Source organism: Phyllostomus discolor, chromosome 1 (genome assembly GCF_004126475.2).
Source record: "Phyllostomus discolor isolate MPI-MPIP mPhyDis1 chromosome 1, mPhyDis1.pri.v3, whole genome shotgun sequence".
Lineage (NCBI taxonomy): Eukaryota > Metazoa > Chordata > Mammalia > Chiroptera > Phyllostomidae > Phyllostomus > Phyllostomus discolor.
In genome coordinates this window covers 178,913,822-178,934,193 of record NC_040903.2, presented here as the reverse complement: position 1 = coordinate 178,934,193, position 20,372 = coordinate 178,913,822, and the positions used below count along the sequence as shown (strand labels likewise).

At 44.0% G+C, this 20,372-nt stretch overlaps 1 protein-coding gene across 1 annotated transcript in view; it reads left to right on the top strand.

Moving 5' to 3' along the window:
* The first annotated feature begins 18,690 nt into the window (after positions 1–18,690).
* Positions 18,691–20,372, top strand: part of PYGL (glycogen phosphorylase L) — a 37,323-nt gene continuing 35,641 nt past the window's right edge. The window contains exon 1 of the mRNA XM_028505575.2: positions 18,691–19,206. Coding sequence (XP_028361376.1) covers positions 18,964–19,206 — 243 coding nt within the window. The 5' untranslated portion in view covers positions 18,691–18,963. The remainder of the gene's footprint in view (positions 19,207–20,372) is intronic.

Below are 20,372 nucleotides of genomic sequence, written 5' to 3'. Positions count from 1 at the left end.
ACTAATAAGCATGGCTGAATGTTAAATTTTAATTACCTGTTTATCCACTTACAATCCACCTTTTGATGTATGACCATGATTTTTGATGCATGAAAAAGAAAACCATAAAGCTAAAGAAACCACCTTGAAGAGAAGAGCTTCATGAAGATATAAACCAGTGCTTCTCAACCGTGGCTAAAATTCTCTACCAAGGGCACTGTGTTCAACCATGCGTTTATGTATGGTCTGCACGGGGAAAGGGATACAAACGAGAAGCAGGTAAAAGTGATTTGCACAATAAAGGTGAAAGACATGTTAAATGCAAGTGTAATTATTGCAGCCTCTACACTCTGCATATCGGCAGCCCTGAGAACAGTAGTGCAGTGACTGAGAGCACAGTTTCAGGCCGTGACCGAATTCTGGTCCTGGCTCCCAGGGGTGACAGCTTGTGCCCTGGAGCAAGCAATGAAAACTCAGGTACAGTTTCCACATCTCTAAATTGGAGAGAAAATAGAACTGTTTTGAGGGTTAAATTAAATAGCACGTGTGAAACACTCCGAACAGTGCCCGGCCCATAATGAGTACCATGGTATTTTATGTGCATGCAATCTGCCGGTGGTGCCAGTTCCATCCCCTCCCTTCTTTATTACTAAAACCCCAGCTGAGCGTCGATGATGATGCTCACCATCATCTCAGAAGACGAGGCGTATTGGGGAACTTGACAAAATGTTCTTTAAATTCTTCTGCAAACGTTAATGAAAGAATGTTGGCAGGGAGAATCTGAGAAAATGTAGTAACTTGACTTATAGGATACATTAAACTATTTCAAAGCCACAATAATCAACATGGCGTACATATTACTAAAATTAACAACAAGATAACTTAGAAATAGGGATTTCAGTAGATGTTGAATAAAGAATCATAAGGGAGGAAATGAAAATTATTCAAAAGTGCTGAAAAATATTATTTGAGAAGTGGTTAAGTATTTGGAAAGGAAAACTATATCCTTAATCAGATCATTTTCCAGATGTTAAGGTGTTAAACATAAAATATTTAAAACTTTAATAAATCAGAAAAGAATGCAAATATTCATCTGATCTTCTGAAGAAGACTCACATCACTGTAAATTACTTCATGCAATCAGCGTATCTGTTTTATGTCTTCTCTCCAACTTATATTTCACATTATAAACTCTTCTTTGTTATCCTTGCCTGTACAAGTTATCTGTTTTCTTCTTTAGTTCCCTGGACTGTCTTTATCCTGTCTAAACCCACTTCCGGTACTGTAGATTTATTGAATGTATTGATTCATTGTTATGCTGCCATTTAACAAACTACTCTTAAGGGAAGATTGAGGTATTAAGTATAAACTACTCTGCACTCTGTTTTTGGACTGTATTTTCAACCTACCAGCTAATGAGTTTATAATGAACAAGTCCTCTGAGGTAAATGAGGACCCTAATGGTTCCTTCTGTAATGCTAATTTGCACATGTAACCTGTGAAAAGACCACTCCACTCAATATATTTTCCTAATTGCCTGGTGGGCTGTGTGACTGTCAGATCTGAAGAAATGTCTCCAGTCTTACTGGTTGGGCAGGCTTCAAATGATGAGCAGCTGAAGGTTAATTGCAGTCTCTCAGCGGTTGGTTTCATGGTTGGCAATACGTCAGGGTTGGCAGGAACATGCAAATCTTAACTCTCTAGGCATAGTGGTGCACTCAGACCTCATATATCTGCAGAAAAATTATAAATATCTATCAGGAAAAAAATCAATCTTAGAAACTTCTGAAGATCTCACAAAACTTCATGCCACTATTTGCCACTATTAAATTCCCTGTCTTCAAGATTTAAGCTAGTACCAAGAATTAAGATGCAGTACAGTTACCACCTACATACACATATTGTGTATAAGCTCATTCATTGCTGACCACCAAATTTAGGGGACACTTGATGTTAAGAGAATCTGTGCATCTGCTTTCCATGCCTTGGGAATGGATGGAGAGAGAATCTCAGCGGAACAGAGGAAGCACTGAGGGCCAGTCCAGGGGCAACGGGGATGTCAAATCAGGGGCTCAAAGGAAACAAGAGAGAACAAGACACAGGAGCAGGCTCGGTAACAATGATATTGAAATGCATTTCACACGCACTTCTTTTCCTTTAGAAGTGGGTCTCAGGCTTCCTCTTTAAGCCTCTTGCAGGTATTTGGCAGTAACTAAAGGAAACAATAGTCACTGAGGCACATTCCTAGCAGAAACTTTTTCAAAGACACTCTAAAAGAGGATAACTAAAGGAGCGTCATTCTTCTACAACATGGGTCTGACCCAATATGATATTTTTCATGTTCTGAATCTTCCCAGGGGCTGGATTAATAATAACCGTAGCAATAATACTCTATTTTCTCACTTCACAGATGCAAGAGTTGTTTTGTGTTTTGATTTTTTTCACTCTTTATCATCCCTGCAATGAAGATACATCTTACATGTGTCAAAAGACACATCTTACATGTGTCAAAAGCAAGGTGATGGTTCTCAACCTCCCCTGCATATTGAAATCACCTGGAGAACTTTAAAAATGCTGGCACCAGGCTACTAATTTAATTGGTCTGGGATGCAGCCTGAGAATGTGGGATTTTTAAGTTCCCCAGTGACTCCGACCTGCAGCCAACGGTGAGGATGAGGATGCAGAGGTAAGGACTGAGGGGTGGGGGGCATGCAGTCAGACAGTGTTATTGCCTGTACATTCAGGAAGTTAATAGGATGTGGGGTTGGGGAAGCAGTAGTTCATCAGTGTGTTACTTCCATGATTTATTTTCATTGGTAGCTGATTGATTTAAACTCACGTCATGATTGTCACTTAAGAGGTCTTTTAAAGAGTCCATATAATGCAAGATGGAAAAGAAAAAATGTGTCTGTGTATGCACAAAATTAATGCTCATACACTGGATAATACAATTGAAGGCAGTAAAAATTGCCAAAATTCTAAAAAAAGATCACAGATTTCTATTTATTGGTACAGGTGACATGTGAAGAATTACCATTCGGATATCCAAATCTGTCAAATGCTTCCAGCTACCTCCCAAGAATTTTATTTATCTATTTATTTATTCTTTTATTTTTAAGAGACTTTATTTTTAGAGAGGGGGGAAGGGAAGGAGAAAGAGAGAGACAAACATCAATATATGGTTGCCTCTCATGCACCCCATACTGGGGACCTGACCCACAACCCAGACATGTGCCCTGACTAGGGATCAAACCAGTGACCCTTTGGTTCGCAGGCCCACCCTCAATCCACTGAGCTACACCAGCTGGGGCTCTTTATTTATATTTATAATTCCATTAGTTGAAGCAATACAAAGTAGCCAAAAAGGAAACACAAGCAAACAAAAAACCCACACAAACCACAGCATTCTCTGACACGTGTTTAAATTTCTCTTCAGGATCGCAAGTCTGCTAACAAGGTCTGATCATGAGCAGGTGTCACCATTGCAGCACCTGCAGCTGCCTGTGGCCGGACTTGATAGACAGGCATTTTAGACCCCACTCGTGATTGTTCCTGTGAAGAGGAAAGTGGCATGGATTCGTGAGGGGAAGTGTACACTATTGTAAATTAGGGTTTTTTGTGTACATTTAATGTTGTATTTGGTTTTCTTCAGAAGAGCCACTATTAAGTCAGTTGTGCACTTCACAAGCTCTGAGTGACAAAAGCATCTTACCACTGAGAAATTCTCTAAGAATGCTAGTAGCCATATGTTGAATCTTACTGTTTTCCATGCAATGTACAAAGGGCTTTGAGTGAATCATTTGACTTAATCCTCAGACTTATGAATTTTTAGAAATGAGAAAATTGAAACACAAAAAGGTTAAATAACTTGCCCAAGGTCACACAGCAGGTGAGGGGTATAGTGGAGACTTGAACCCAGATGGTCTCACTCCAGGACTCCTGCTGTTAACCACTTGGTTACAGGATGTTGTGATTGCTACATAGGGTATACCTCATACACCACACTCATTCATTCAGTAAGTATTTGATGAGCACCTATTAAATGCTAAATGGTTTTAACTACTAGAAGTACCAGTGAACAAAATAGACAAGGTCTCTACCTTCTGAGATCTGATATTCTAATAGGGAAATGTAAGTGAAAGGAAGAGGGAGGGGAAGGTGGAAGAGAGGAAGCTCAAGAGTAATTTTAAATAGCGACAGATAGCAGAAATTAAACAGGCTAATATGACAGAGAGTTTCAGGATGGTTAGCAATTGCCTCTTTGAGGAAGTGACACTCAGGCTGAAGAACCAGGGGAAAGGCCTGAAAGCAGGAATGAGCTGGCTCTGTCCAAGGAACTACAGAGAGTCAGTGCAGCTGGCACACAGGGGGAGAGGGGGAAAGGAGAGGTGGCCACGTGACACTGGCAGATAAACAGGGCCAGACCACGAGGGCCCCTGCAGGCCAGGTTACCAAGAGCCCAAACCTGACTATGGCTGACCTAAAGGCACAGAAGGAAGGTACTAGAATGGTATGGGCCAGTTCAAAACAATGGGAACCAGGGCAGTGCTGAGAATTGAGGAGCAGGAAGTGATGAAGCCTGTCTTCTCTGAGCTCCCCTCAACCACCACCGCACCCCACCACACAAAAGCTCCCGCTCTTTCTCGCCTTTTTGTCTCTGCTCAAGCTCTGATTCCAGAAAGACAGGGTCTGGCTTTGCTGGGTCCTGTGTCTGCCTCTTACCAAAGGGAAGGGAGGACATCATGGCTTAGAACCCCAACCACTGCATCCAATCTAACTGCTGTTTCTGGAAAAGTGGGATGGGCACTGGCCGCAAAATAAACCAAGTGGCAGTTTCTGTCTCTGTCATGCTTTGAATGAATGAGTGCTGCTTAAGTCTGTACCTTTCATTTCTGGGATGTGTTCTTTGTTTTAGAAAAGCAAATGTTTTAGAAATGACAGGAAGCAAGAAGGCTCAATATAAATCCCTGCAGAGAATAAACAGTGAAGGGGGAAATTCTCTTCAGTCTCAAAATATCAAATGCTCAAACTGATTTAGCTCAAAAAAACAACAGCGCTTCCATAACCGAGTTGAAACCAGGATCACAGCCAGCACTACCTATTACGTCTTTTCCAAGCAATGAACACAAGAAATTGCTGACTCTAAGCTACTCAGAACTAAACTGGGAATTTTTTTGCATGGCATACCCAGCAAATAAGGAAAAAATTCATTCTTTAGGTATTGCTGATGTGAATAGCTGTCTCAACATGGACTTCCAAGTCAAAAAAACCAGGTTCCCAGTCCACGTCAACTACTTACTAGATACAAGCTTAAACAAATTAATTTGACCTCAATCAGCCTTAATTTGTCACAAAGCAGAAGTAATTGTACCTACAAATAGGGCGATTGTGAGAATTACGTTAGAAAATAATGTGTGAAGTGCTTGAGGCAGCACCTTACTGAGATTCCTCTCAGTTAAGCTCTTGTTGACCTTTGCTATGGCAGGTGGTCCATGTATAATTAAATGCACACTGCTAGAATGTTTGCGTTGTGAATGTGCGGAGGAAAAGGGTTACAAAAGGGCTTGAGCCTGAATAACTTTAAAAGATTTATATTCCTTGCCCTAAGAAACGCCAGTGTTTCGTAGGGCAAGTAATGATTGCTACTGTTCCTTTAGGGCTCGCAGTGTGCCCTGCGCTACTGTAAATACTTCATTTTTATTAACTTGTTTAATCTAAAAGCAGCCCTATGAGATAGCATTACTATCATCGCTCATTTTAAAAACCAGGTGTATGTAATTTGCCAAAGGTCACACGGCTGGTAAGTGGGAAAGCTCGGACTTGAACCCCCATGTGTTGGTTTGGGGCCTTCACTCCTAACTATTCGGCTTCCCTCTCCAAACAGCAAAGAAGTGCTAACCCACACGTGCCCCAGTGGGCTGTTCAACTCCCTCCCTTGGGTGCAAAGTTGTCCGTTTGGAGTAACAAATTAGAACTCCAATTTTAAAATTATGTGTGTTATGTTGATTCTCCAAAAATATACTGCAAATTTTTTTCAAGTATTAAGTTTTGCTAGGAAAGTACTTTATGTGAATGTGAGATTTTTGAATACGGGCCATGTGTTCTTCAATATTATTCCAGATGCCCACTGTCCCCTACAAGCTGTTCTGTGTAAGTGTGCGCCAACCAACCACACCCACCTATGCACACACCTATAGCACCTGGTCCTAGTCAAGCTTCTCAGCACCATCTGTTCAGCAGAGTAGCATGTTTGGCATGAAGAAGACATTCTCAATGAGGATTGGGTAGTGGTCTGGAAGTAGAGGGAAACAGGCCTTCTCCCCATTTCCTAAAATAGATTTAAATGGTTGATGTCCACGTATTTGACTATTGTAAATAACTTACATAAGTGGGGTAATGCAACGTTTGCCCTGATGTGACTGGTTTATTTCATTTAGCACAATGTTCCAACAGCTCATCCATGTTGTTGCAAAGTATAGAATTTATTACTTCTTTTAAGGCTGAAGAATATTCCATTGTATATATAGACCATATTTTTCTTTATCCATTCATCCACAGATGGACTTTTAGGCTGGTTCCATTGTTTGGCTCTTGTGAATAGTTCTTCGATGAACATGGTGGCGATAAAACACATGGAATCAAGAAGTGGAATGGTGGTGCCAGAGGCTAGGGAAGCAGGGTTGGGGAATCGCTCGTCAACAGGCACGAAGTGTCAGCTAAGCAAGATGAGTAAGTTCCAGCAATCTGCTGTACAACTTTGTACTTACAGTTAACAGTACTGTATTGTGCACTTAAACATTTTCTAAGAGTATAGACCTCATGTTAAGTGTTCTCACCACAGTAAAAAAAAAAAGTTTTTTTAAGGTTTAAGTCCAGGGCCTGGTGAAATTCTTGCAACCTGGCCCTTGACCTTGGCCCTCTTGGAGGATCACCAGGCTGGGGTAAAGAGGCTCTCTCCTCTGAGCTTTATTGCCCATCTGGTATACTGGGGAATGGAGAACAAAGTCAACTTCAGGCAAAATTCCAAAGTAAACAAAGTGTCTCTTTGGCACCTTTTCACTTTCCTATCTGTGGCCACCACTTCTCATGAAGAATACAATATCCAAAGTACTGAAAGCTCCCAACAGCTAAAATGTACCCCATGCCTCAGAAGCCAACCTCTTTATCATTTCCCTCATTAATCAAATTTTCTAGTCTGCAATTTCTAGGTTATTGTGTAACAGAGTAAAAAATCTCTAATACAGTTTCTCACAACTTTCCACTAAGCAATCCATACAAGCTTCTTAAAATACGTAACTTTCAACCGCATTAGAAATCGTATCCATTACTTGACAGTGCCTAAAAGGAATCTAGACCAATGTCAGCATGAAGAAGGCTGAACTCGGAAACATACTTGTGGCCAAGGTGCAAAGGGAACTTGTTGAAATAAACAGACCTCACCCTCTGAGACAGAGCAGCACGATCACCTTGAAAGGAGAGCAACAGCAGCTTGGGTCACCCAACCGCCATCAGAACCTAGCTCAGAAATACAGGTCTGCACAAAATAATGCCCAGGGAGCCATGCCCTGCTGCACCCCCCCCCCATTGTAACCATTCAGGACAACACCTCTCAGTACACACCACAGCTGAGGGCGGAGGGGGAGCTGGCCTCTGAGGGCTGAGGGGGGAGGTCCTCAGAGGCCAGCCATGTTAAGGGTGTTTTGCTAATATTCTTGAAGACAAAAATCAGTTTTCTCAGTGAAGGAGAACAAAAGAGTAGGAGTTCAGAGCAGGATGGCTAGAGCATAAGACTTTTTAAAACCGCAGCCATTGCTGCACCAAGGACACTGTAGACAATGTATCCTTTGGGGGGGAAACTGCTTTTATTCTTGTCTTCTCCTTCTCTTTCTTCTTTTCTTAAAATGCTTTAAAGGGGCCTCTAATTGCATAAAAGGGAAGTCCCAGCCTAGCCCAGTAAGGGTGACGGAGAGAAGGTGGAGCTAATTGTTCTGTGCTGTAATGTGTTTTCATCTTTGAGCAGTGAGGGTTTGGGCATAGAGGTTTGTTGTTTGTTTGTTTGATTGTTCATTTTAAGGGACTTTCTTTTCCTTCTGGCAACCCAGGGAGTACAGCTGGGGGGTCTCAAGGGAACAAAAAAGTAAAAAAACATTCTAAAAGGGTGGCCTCCAGGAACATGGAAGCAGAACAGGACCCACAGAAAGAGCCAGAAAAGAATTCCCTCTGACAGTGTTTTCCCCGTGGTCTTTGGGCACAAGGACGCCTGCTAACCAATTTCAAGACATTTCCTGTGTTGTGAGATACTTCTGTTACCACAATGTGGGATACTTCTATTACCACAACCCCCCACCCCCTGCCAAGTCTTTAAACAAGCTTCCTTACTTATATGAACTAGGGCCAGTCTTACGTGAGAAGTGCCTTTGTGCTTGAGACTAAGTGACGTGGGGATGGAGAAGTCAACCAAAATGCCCAGGGTTTATTCAGAATGAAATTGTGCTGCATGTGTATACTGGAACATGATACAACGATGAAAGCATGTGCTGTTTGGCAAGAACATAAATAAAACTTACAAACATAATGTTGAGTAAATGAAGTCAGGCAAAATAGAGAGGGACTGCATGATTCCACATATGCAAGGTTTAAAACAGCCAAAAGTAATTTGCAATACTGGAAATCAGGACAGTGACTGCCTTTAGGGTGGGACAGTGAGTAGAGGGGGCACAGTGAATAGAGCCAGGCTTCCAACTGCTCATAATGATCTGTAGTGCAGTCTGGGTGGGCATTGCACAAGTTCTTCATTTGTAAAAATGCATTGCAATACAAACTCAAGATTTATACATCTGTCTGTAACTGTTTTAGTGCTATAAAAATATTACACACAAAAAAGGGGTTTTCAAAGAGCTTATGCAGGATAAGGCAAAGGCAGGCTTACAGTTGTATGTAAAACAGTTTATTTTTGCATGATTCATTAATTATTGTATTATCTTCAATACCAACTATAAACCTGCTTTTGCCCCACCCTGTACATCAAAAGTGACAGCTTTTGAGGTTCTTTTAATAAATGTTCAATAAATCTAAGAACCTGACTAATAGTATGTACATGATGCTTATTTCTCTAGTTCTTAGGAGACTTTGAGTCAGGATTAATGAGCACATCTCACTAATCTAACACAAATGTCACTGATATTGCTCCCACTTGCCTTACCAAATCTCCTACCCCTGCTCACCAAGCCCTATATTCCTGGGAGTCTCCAGAAAGGGTCTTCACGTGCTCGCAACCCAACTGGCAGCACCTCAGCCCCCTGAGCACAGGGGTTCCTCAAAACCTCTAAGCTGTGCAGGAATGAAGTGCAAGAATAACTCACCTGCTCCTGTTAAAAGATAAACAGTATTTCTGGGGTCTGAGTAAGTTTTACAAAGCCTGGTGAGAAAATTCTTTCAGTTTTTACTGACAGGACTCTGTCCAATGGAACATAGGCTTCCAGGTAGCTAGACCAGAGGACAGAATCAAGAACCCACTACAATGCCCCAGCCAGACTCCTACCACCCTCTGACAACTAAGGCTTCTTCCTGGCTCAAGCTAATCAGCAGACTCATTCTACCCTTAGGGTGAGTTCTCACCCAAGAAGCTCCTCAGCCTCTACCAGCCACCCACAGCTTGCTAGACAAGTCTGTATACACGGAAACCCCAGCAGTGGGCCTGGCCTGACTTCCTTCCTGACGACTGCAGCTCCCCAGGGCACACTGACTTCACTCCTGCCTGACTCACCAGGTTGCAGGCACGCCCACATGGGGTTGGAAACCTGTGACAGACCCCAGTGAACCAGTGTAGAGATCCATCTACTCTGCTACTGTAAACTCATGTGGGAGACTGGGGAGCCCGAGCCGCTAGAACATCCAACTTTGTGTGTGTTCCAAATCTACCAAAAGAATGTTCCGATCCAATGTTTTCTTTTTTTTTTCATGGCTTCATGTCTAAGTTTATATTTTTATTTTTATTTTTATTTTTATGTTTTATTTTTATTATATTTTTCCATTACCAGCTAGTCCCCTCATATCCCTCTCTCCCCTCCCCGCAAGCACCACACTGTTGTTCATGTCCATGACCACTTTAAAAAATGTTTAAGATTTCATCAATGTTCTATATCAGAAAAAATTACTCCTTTAGAATTCAATATGTTTACATTTAGTGTTCAGAAAAGAAGAAAGTACCATCTATTTTATGCTCTGGCTACAGTGATGAGAATAATCAATTTTTATTTATCTTCAGAATATGGGTATGCGGGGAGGAGGTGGGTATAAGGGGACTAAATGGTGATGGTAAAAATACAATAAAAAAGATTTAAAAGAATGTGAATAATTTTTCACAATATTTTTGTGCATAAACATCCAGAACAAAGAAAGAAATAAAACAATAATTAAAATTGCAATCACGGCCTTTGCTGAACCACTCAGTAGCCAGAGATGTCAGCTTTAAATGGCAAATACCTCCACCTGCTGGTGTAAGCCTGTTCTGCAGCTCTCACACTGAATCCTTTCCTCAAAAAAACAAGATAATTTGTCATGAAAATTATTAATGGAGTAAACTTCATCTTTTTACCTTAAACTGGAAATATATAATGATTCAATAACTAAGACACTATATCATTCAAGAGGGTGAGGAGTAAATCGAACTTTCAGGAAGAAAAAGAAACATTTGTTGACATTTGGCCTTAAGGCAAATATATGATTCTTTCCTTCCTCTGAACTTAGATAGCTCTTAAGGTATAGGCTCATTGCTTTTAAAAATATTTTATTTATTTATTTTTAGAGAGAGGGAAAGGGAGGGAAAAAGAGAGAAAGAGAGAAACATCCATGCACTAGAGAAACATCGATCGGTTGTCTCAACATGGACTGCATCCCAAGCATGTGCCCTGACTGGGAATTGAACCAGTGATTTTTTGGTTTGTGGGACAACGCCCAACCCACTGAGCCACACCAGTCAGGGCTGGGCTAATTATTTTTTCTCTAGCATATTTGGCCTTGTGTCTTCAGGTAGTTACAGTGCCTTAACCTAGTTTAAAAGTTCTTATAAGGCAATAACATGGTCTGTATTTTTCATACCATTAACAGTGAGCACAGTACCTTGTACACAGTAGGCATATATCATTTAGTGATGTTTTGTTGACTTTCCAAGGTGGGTAAGACTTCCAGGTCCTTCTTTCACTGGGGACACAAGCATAGGGGAATCCTATAGTCATGGTTGTAAAACCTCACTCAGGTTAGAAAATGACCACTCCCACAATAAGCATGTGGATTTATTCTTAAGTATGGGGCAGGGCTGGGAATAAAGAGAGGGAGTCAGTTCCCAGAAAATAAGGTACTGGGGAAACAGCACAATGCTGGGCACATTATAGGTGCTTAACAAACTTTTTTCTAATAAGTCAATAAATTAAAACATTGAATTTGAAAAATAGAGATAGGTTATGTTATGCAGAACTATATTTAATGGGGCAAATGTGGGACGAAAAGAAAAGCCCCACATTTGTGTAAGATCAGTTTTCAATACATTGTGCAAACTCCCAGGCTCCATTTTTGAAAATACTAGGTGAAAAGGTACTTATTTTTCTCTGTACTATATGTCTTAAGCTAATGAATGTTATCCCTCATTATTTAAGCCCCTTATTGGTTGGAGCTTTAAATGTGGGTAATTAAACAGCTCAGAGGAGTTAAAGTATTTGGCACTTGAGAAGGTGGTATTTGTGATTCCTTAGATTTACCCCTTCAGGGAACAAAATTCTAAAGCCAATAAAATGTGTATAGGAGCCACCTGCTGTATATGGTAAATCCTGCAAGTAACCAATCTCACACAAAGGACAGGTCAAAATGTGGGCCTCGTTAAGGGTTTGTACAACAAAGGCCCTGAGACAAGGTTCATGTTGCATCATGATTATCTGCTGAAATCCTGTGCTGAGCACATTTCTCACTTCCCTTCCTCTGTCAGTGTTTGGTCATATCTCTTTGCGAAGTTTTCCCAGAATTAACCTCATTCATTCCCATAACAAGTTGAAAGTTTTTTCTGAAATCCAATCTTGTTACATCAGTAATAATACCAAAGGGTTGTATTACTCTTGGTGTGTCTCCCGAACGTTCACCTAGGCCAACAGGCCAAACCCAGAAAGGCTCATGTTCTTCCTCAGAGATTCAAAGCTCAGGTGCCAAAGTGGCTTCTCAATGTAGAGAGGGGAAAAGTAAACTGCAGGAGAAAAGTCAAACATTGATTTTTCAAAATATTTCAAAATATGTTCCCAACACAAAAGCTGACATTTTGATAATGCTTTTAACATTTCCTAGCACTTCTCCACTCATTATTACTTCTTTTCAGAGCTTAGCCATTTGATGGAATGAACAGGACAGAAAGCATTCTCCTTACTTTGCAGACATGGACATCGAGGCACTCAGTGATTCCCCAGTGTCAGCACTTTCCACAATAGGCACATTATTAAACTCGTAAGTGATTTGAGGGTCAGGGAGAACATGGGTTGCTAAATATTTCTGACTTCTCAGGAACTCCCACCAGACCACACCTAACAAGTCAAACTACTGTATTAATGAGCAAATCAAATATGACAGGACCTGAAAGTGCCAGTCAAGCACCTACTTGCTTCAAGACAAGCCAAATATATTCAGGTAACAAGCAAATGGTCATAGTCACAGCCAGTTATAGAGATGGTGATGCAGTTGGCTGAGCTGCCTACAGATTCTAAGGACATACAATTATATAATAAATCAAGGCTCTCAGTCATCTTACTAAATATTTAAAATAGCAGCACCTTGGTTGACAGATTCAGACATTAAATACACTGTGTGAAATGTACTAAAATTCACTCATTGAGCAGAAAGCTTAGCTCACTTTTTACACTATCCACCCCTGGAGTGCAAATGACCTATTTATGGGCCACTTTGGACCTCTGGCATTTCCCTCAACTTCAGAACTGATTAGAAGTAGGTCAAAAGGCCAGAGAGCAGTGCAGGACATGGGGTAAGTGAGTCAGCTGAGGGGCAGGCAGAATTCAGGCTTACTTAACAGATCAAAAACCCTGTTTCAGAGGAGGGAAAACAATATAGAAAGATTTGAAAACCTCTTCAGCCTCTTACTCGGTAAGTGACCTTGATCAAGCTACTTCATGTCTCTAAGCTTTGGTTTCTTCATCTGTAAAATGTCTCGATCACCAACTGGCAGTGACCGCAGAACACTGCGGGTGGCTCATCAACATGCAAGAAAAACATACACAGACAACCAGGTCCTGTGGGGAAGTAGGAAGGGAATGGCCACTCTCTGTAGTAGGGAGTGCCCCATTTCCTGGCCGGAGAGGCTTTTTATTGGTTTCATTTGCATAAGAATTCAGGTAAAGCTCATTACTCGTTGCTAGGAAGTAAGGATGAAACAATAGATAACAAGGAAGTCTGAGGGCCTATTTTGAGCCAGGGTCCGATAGCTAAAGAGCTGCAAAAACTTTGAGGAACAAATTTACTTCTTCCTTGGACCCTTATCATTCAATTGAGAGCATTCTAAACAAAGCAGGTTTCACAGGATTTTACATATTCTTTCCTAGGCCTGATCACCTGGGAACCTGACCTTTCCAGTACAGAGCTGTACCACCCTCTGTCATTGTTTCAGGCTTATGTGGAACAAGGGAAGTAAGGCAGCCAAGAGATTAGGAGATTTTCTCACAGACAATGAGGACTCAGGCTATGTGAAAGCTGAGGGGCAAGAGTCCATCACCCCCTTTTTCAGTAGCCCCCAAAGTCCTTCCTTGGGGGCCTCCCACGTGATCACGCCTGTCTGAGGTCATTCCCCCCTTGGGGAATCTTACCCGTCATTGGCTAACCAACCAAGCATTGGGGGCCAGGCAGGGTGAAGTACAAGGAGCAGAAGCAGAGCTCCTGCCAGGGAGATAAGCTTTTGTCTCCTTGCTGGCTTACAGTCCAAGGTCATTCCCACAGCCTTAGCTTTGGTGGGGGTTACAGCTTCTGATACCAGGCAGGGCAGTTCCCAACAGTAAAATAGGAAGAAAAATGGAACTTGCCTCAGAGAGCTTGTGACAGGGCTAAATGGGGGAATGCATATTAAGAGCCAAGCCAGAGCCCTTGAAAAGTAGGAGCTGTGGTTTTGATGAGCCTGAAAGTGGTGTGCCAACACAATAAGGCCTACTTTGAAACATAATGGCTGTTAACCTATATTTGTTTATTTAATATCTTTCCATGATCGCCATGAGAATGGGCCTCACAGACCTGCAACTGCAGGGAGCATAACCAGAGGCCCCAGCTATCCTTTCTGTGTTTGTGCAGAAGCCACGCCTCCCAAGGGATGCTCCTACCAAGGACTGAGAGCATGGGGACTTCTCTGACAGCTGACTTTGGTTCCACAACTGCCCGGGGGCCTTGCTGGATCCCCTGAGACTGCACAGCAGTCTGAGGTGCCCCCTTCCATTCTCCCCTCCCTCTCTCCTTCACTGGGGGCTCAGACTTGCATCCCATTCCAACACTCTTCCCTGCTAACTTGGCTCCTCCCGTATTTTCTCTCCCACAGACATTTCCCCTAATAAAATCCTTGCATGTTTAATCCTATCTTCTCATCTGCTTCTCTGAAGACTCAGACTAACACACATTCCAAATGTTCTTTTCCCACAGTGGGAAACTTATACTTGTCCTATGAGGTCCGGATAGCTTGCTCATTATTCACAGCAACATTTCACCACAGCAGCCCTGGGGAAGAAGCAGATGGGAAACAGGAGCAACACAGGTTTTGGGGCAAGGTTGGTGTAAACAGATGTGAGCAATTTAATGCACACTTTCCCAGGCAACCACAGTTTTTGGTGTTTTGGGTGTTTCTGGTCAGGGAGAGGTGAAAGTTTTTTTTTTGTTTTATGATGTGGACCCTGGCTCGTGGGGTCCGAGACATTGTGGTTGAGATACAAGACAAATTCACATGGACTACCGAGTCCTGTGGAGGAAAAGGGACAGCTCAGCCACTCTCTCAAGGGGAGAGCACCCCGACCCTTGCCTTGACAAGCTTTTATTGGGTTCAATTTGTACAGGAATAAAGCTCATCAATCATTGTCAAGCAGAAATAATTAAACAATAGATAACATTCAAAGAACTCTGAGGGCTTATTCTGAGTCAGGGTCAGATAGTTAAAGGACCACAAAACTTTGAGGAACAAACTCGCTTCCTGCTTGGTCCCTTATTATTTAAATTGAGGGTATTAGTAAAGTAAATTTCAAAAGATTTTATGCATTCTTTCTTAGGCCTGATCTCCCTAGGGAACCCACCCTTTCCAGCACAGGGCTGAACCCACCACCGGCATTGTTTCAGGCTTAAGTCAGGCAGGGGATGTAAGGCAGCCAAGAGATTAGGATACTTCTTGCAGACAGAATGAAGACTCAGGCTATGTCAAAGCCGAGGGCCGAGGGTCCATCACCCCCTTTTTCTATAGCCCCCCAAGTCCTTCCCTGGGGGCCCCCATGATTGTGCCTGTCTTAGATCGTCCCTCCCTTGGGGAATCTTACCCGTCATTGGCTAACCGATCAAGCATTGGGGGCCAGGCAGGGTGAAGTTAAAGGAACAGAGGTGGCGCCCATGCCAGGGGGATAAGTTTTGTCTCCTTAGTGGCTTATGGTCCAAAGGTCACTCACTCAGCCTTAGTCATGAGCGGGTTACAGCTTCTGAAACCAGGCAGGGCAGTTCCCAACAGTTTTGTTTTTTAACTTTTATTTATTGATGAGAGAGAGAGAAACATTAACTTGTTGTTCCATCCATCCATCCATGCACTCATTGGTTGATTCTTGCATTTGCCCTGACCTGGGACTGAACCCACAATCTTGGCATATATAGACATTGCTCTAACAAAGTGAGCTACCAGGCCAGGACAAGAAAAGGTTTCTGAAGATAATCTTCTTGGTCAAGTAACTTAACCTCCCTAGGCCTCAGTGCCCCAGACCAGACAGAGTACAGAACAAGCCGGTGTCAGGTTTCAACCAAACCTGGGAGACCATAAGCTCTGTGTCCCCCAGACCTCGGTTACACTCATACGCCACTTTTTAGCCAACCCGTGTAACACCCAAACAATATTATTTTTCTTTAAGTAAATTTCTCTTTAACTTAAAACTTAAAAAGCAAAGTTTATTTTGAAGCATTAACTAGGAAAGTATCATTTATCATAAATGGGAGACAATATTATTAAATTTTAGTTAAATGCTAAAACCTAAAGAGAGTTTATGAGAGGGAACTCAAGACTTGGAAAATTTTAGCTTAAGGTAAAATGTTATAAATCTAGCAAGTAATGTGTATGTTAAAGCTTTTGTTTCAGAAACTACAGATAAGGCCCATCCTGGCTCCTGGGAAAACAGCCAACTTCCTGGGGCACTGGCTAGAGATTACCACCTGGGGACAAGGTGGAGGCATCCAGGCCTTTGTGTTCCAGGAAGAGCAGATGATCACCCTCCCCTGGGAGCAGATAACTGCCTAGAACAGGAATGCTGCAGCTTCGCTCACCTAATCCTCCCTGAATTTCAAAACCCTCACTTCAGTTTGTTTATCCACCCACCCACACCCTTATAAAATGTCTGGCCTGGAAAGAAAAGACAAGGTGGTCTGGTAGGGTATGAACCCACCATCTTCTCAGATTGCCAGCCATCTGAATAAAACGCCCATAAAGATCGATTGCTGTCATTACTTATTGGGTTTGGTAGTGACAGGCAGCCCGAATGCCAGTGTCTTTTCTGGTTACATTTAGAGCCTGGGCCCGCTTTCTGTTAAAAGTGCAGGTAAGCAAGTTTTAAAGTATGCTAACGTTAAAGACTTTACAGAAAGACTAAAAGAGAAGTGAAAGGGAACAATCTCTGACCATATGATTTATCATCATTTAAGCCTGGATATGTGTAGTGCCCAAAGCACCTCGTACCACGATGTTCTCTTTAACACAGGTGGGCTAGTCCCTCCCCACATTCTCTAGTTTGGACAGTCTATAGTCCAGTTTTTCCCCTTTGAGAGATGTTCAACTCAGGGGTGTGGGCCCACTGACCAGGACCTGAAGCAAGTAAATAGTGTGTTTATTAGCTCATTACTATCTTGGGTTTCTAACAAGAATGTAGTACATCTAGGTAGATAGTGAGGCTAGGTTCCACTTATTTGAAACTGTCTTAAGCAAAACTAAGGAACAGTAAGTTTGCCTTTGGAGTTTTCCATCTCTTCTTTTGCACCTCCTAATTCCTTACTCCCATCCAAGTGCCCAGACATTATTTTGCCTTTTGCTGCTCAGAAGTCTCCCTGGAAGTAAGAATGTTTCCAGATCCTTCCCCTCATTCCACTGCCCCACCCTATTCTTTCATCCAGCTATTAAAGCTGATTGAGCTATTTCAAACCAACATGTGAATGACTCAAAATTGGCTTAATGCTGTGACCAAGGGGTATTCAAAACTGATTTTAAGAACACTTTTTTTATTATCTAATCTGTCAAGGATCTTCTCTTTCAGTCATCTATCCCCAAACATTACCACACAGGCCTAGCCATTTTTTAAGATCCATCATTTTTATGTGGTTCCACTCTCACTCAGGGTATTTCTGGCTCCAGCTGGATGGCCACACCTTCATCCCCATGTCTCCTGTAAATGCTTTCCTATGCAGATCATCAGTGTTTCATGTATTTCATGAGTCAAAAGTCAGTCTCAGTTTTGCCCCAAAGGCCTAGGGTCTAAACCCCTGAAGCCTGGAGTACAAGGGGTTGGATATTTTACCAGACCTATGCATCTGAATTTCCATTTTTATAGCGAAGGCTGCATTTAGCCTGAGTCAGATAATCCCGCCCCCATCCCCCAATGCATCAACTCAAAATAATCAGTTTTGGTGTATTATTATATGAAAAGTCTATCCGTCAGTTCTAATGCTACTTCTTGAATACGAAAAAGCCTCTGACATCCTAAAATACCGTGCGTTTGTCTTGGCCAAGGTTAGGGGGAGGGGTGCGGGGGACACACCCACAAACAAATACCAGCGAAGCCGGAAGTGAACGGTGCAACGACCTCCCGCACTGCCGATTAACCATTAACACAGGCTGCTTTGCTTCATGTAAACGAAGGCCCATTGAGCTATCCCTTCATTTTCCACACACACACACCCTGTTTTCTCTCCCCACTCCATCCCCCTTCCGTTCAAAAGTAACTCAAGGTAAAAGCCCGCGGGTCCTAATCATCCCAAAGGTCCAGCTCAGGACTTCCTGGTTGAGGAACGTCTCCGCAGATGAGCAGTAGGGAGCCTGGGACAAAGCCAGCTTGCGTCTGAGAAGGCACCAAACCCGAATCTTTGAATCCTTAAAACAATAAGTGAAAGAAAAGGGACACCAGAGAATTCCTTTCTGAGGTCTAGGATCCAAGATGGGGTAATGCCAAAGACTGACGAGAGAAGAGGAACAATAAAGTAAAAGCGTACAGACCCTCCCAACAGCCCTTCCAGGTGAGAAATAATAATAATTGCATAGCAAACAAACATCTGTTCAACAAATATTCTCTTGTTGTGCATCCTCCTTGCACCCAAAGGTCTAGAGTGGGGAGGCAGGACAGACGCTGCGTTCCAAATGCCGCAGATCCCACGGGGAGCCTCTGCGTGGCTACGTGACCGACCGAAGGTCCCACCTTCCACAGCCACAGGCCAGCCCCGCCCCGCCCCATCCGGGCCTGCCCGGCGCCGCTGGGTGGGGTCCCCGCAGGCGCCACCCGCTACTCGACCCCGGAGTCCTGGGAGGGACCTGGCCCGCCCTCCGCCCTCCGCCACTCCGGCCGCAGCCAGCAGCGGGGGCGGGGCGGTGCTGCGCAGGGGCGGACCCCTAACTTTTCTCCAAATCAAAAGCCACTGCGACGACGAAAGCTGCGGAGCCTCCTCCACCGGTGTCCTGCTGCCTGGTTCCTCCGGCCTCGCGTCCCGCTGGCTGCGCCACCCGCCGCTGCCGCCATGGCCAAGCCCCTGACCGACCAGGAGAAGCGGCGGCAGATCAGCATCCGCGGTATCGTGGGCGTGGAAAACGTGGCGGAGCTGAAGAAGAGCTTCAACCGGCACCTGCACTTCACGCTGGTCAAGGACCGCAATGTGGCCACCACCCGCGACTATTTTTTCGCCCTGGCCCACACGGTGCGCGACCACCTGGTGGGGCGCTGGATCCGCACGCAGCAGTACTACTACGAGAAGTGCCCCAAGGTACTGGCCCCAGCTCCTCCAACAACCGCAGAGGGGGGCGATGCCCGTGGTGGGCGGGAGGATGCCCCATGGTGACCGCTCCCCTCGGGAGTCTCTCCCGGTAGGGGAAGCGCTCCCCGAAATCCGAGGAGGCGTTCTGGGTGGTGAGTGGCCACCCAGGGAACAGGCCGGAGCTCCACCAGCTCTGCACTCACGCCGCCCTCCAGCCCTACCCAAAGCAGTCGGCTCCCCGGGACAGCTCCCAGGGACAGCCGGCTCCATGGGACGGCACAGCGTCAGGTCTCCCTCGCCTGACCACTTCACAATTTTTGGAGCATTTATTCTCAACATTTAATCAAGAGGTGTCAGGCACCTCCTGTCTGTATGCCAAGCACAGCTCTAGGCCCGTGGCAGTTGGACAAATCCCTGCCTTGGAGAAGCTTACTATTTAGGGATGGAAGACAAGTATATAGAATTCGCCAAAAGGAAATAGCCACTGGGGGAGGGGGAGGAATTGGAGGAGCCCCACTTCCTCTCCAGCCCTTGAAGGATGGATTAGTTGGAGAATGCCCAGTGGTTTGGGGCTTTTCCTAGGCATTGCCTGAGTGTTGTGGAAAGGTGGGCAGAAGTCCCACCCCATGGACAGAGCTCTACCCTCCCCACCCCCCACCCGCGGGTCCAGTGAATAGGGTGTGGCGCTCCTGGGCTTGATTCCTGCAGGACGGAGGCCTTTCTCCCAGGGCATGCTCAAGTAAGATCTGCCCCCGCAGCTGCTGAGAAAGGCTGTTCACAGGCCACCCGGTCCACTGCGCCGGGTCTGCATGGAGGTTTGCTTTGGGAGCTTAGAAGGACACGGCCTCCCCCTAGTCTGTTTGGGAAGGGGGGGGTGGGAAGGACTGAGGAAGACTGCTGGGACAGGGTTGTGTTGTGCAGAGTGAGGATGAGAGAGTAGCTCTGGCTGCTGCAGTGAGGTGGGTGTGAGTCAGTATTGGGAGAGGAAACTGGAAAAGCTGGTAGGAGGCATATCGGAAAAGGTGAAAGACTGATATATCCTGGAGGCAGTGAGAAATACAGTAGGAATTTCTTTTTCATATGTAAAAAGCATGAAAAAGAAAAGGATAGTCCATAATCACAGCGCCTCCCCCCCAAAAAAAAAAATCTGAGCAAAAGAAAGTAAATTCTCATAG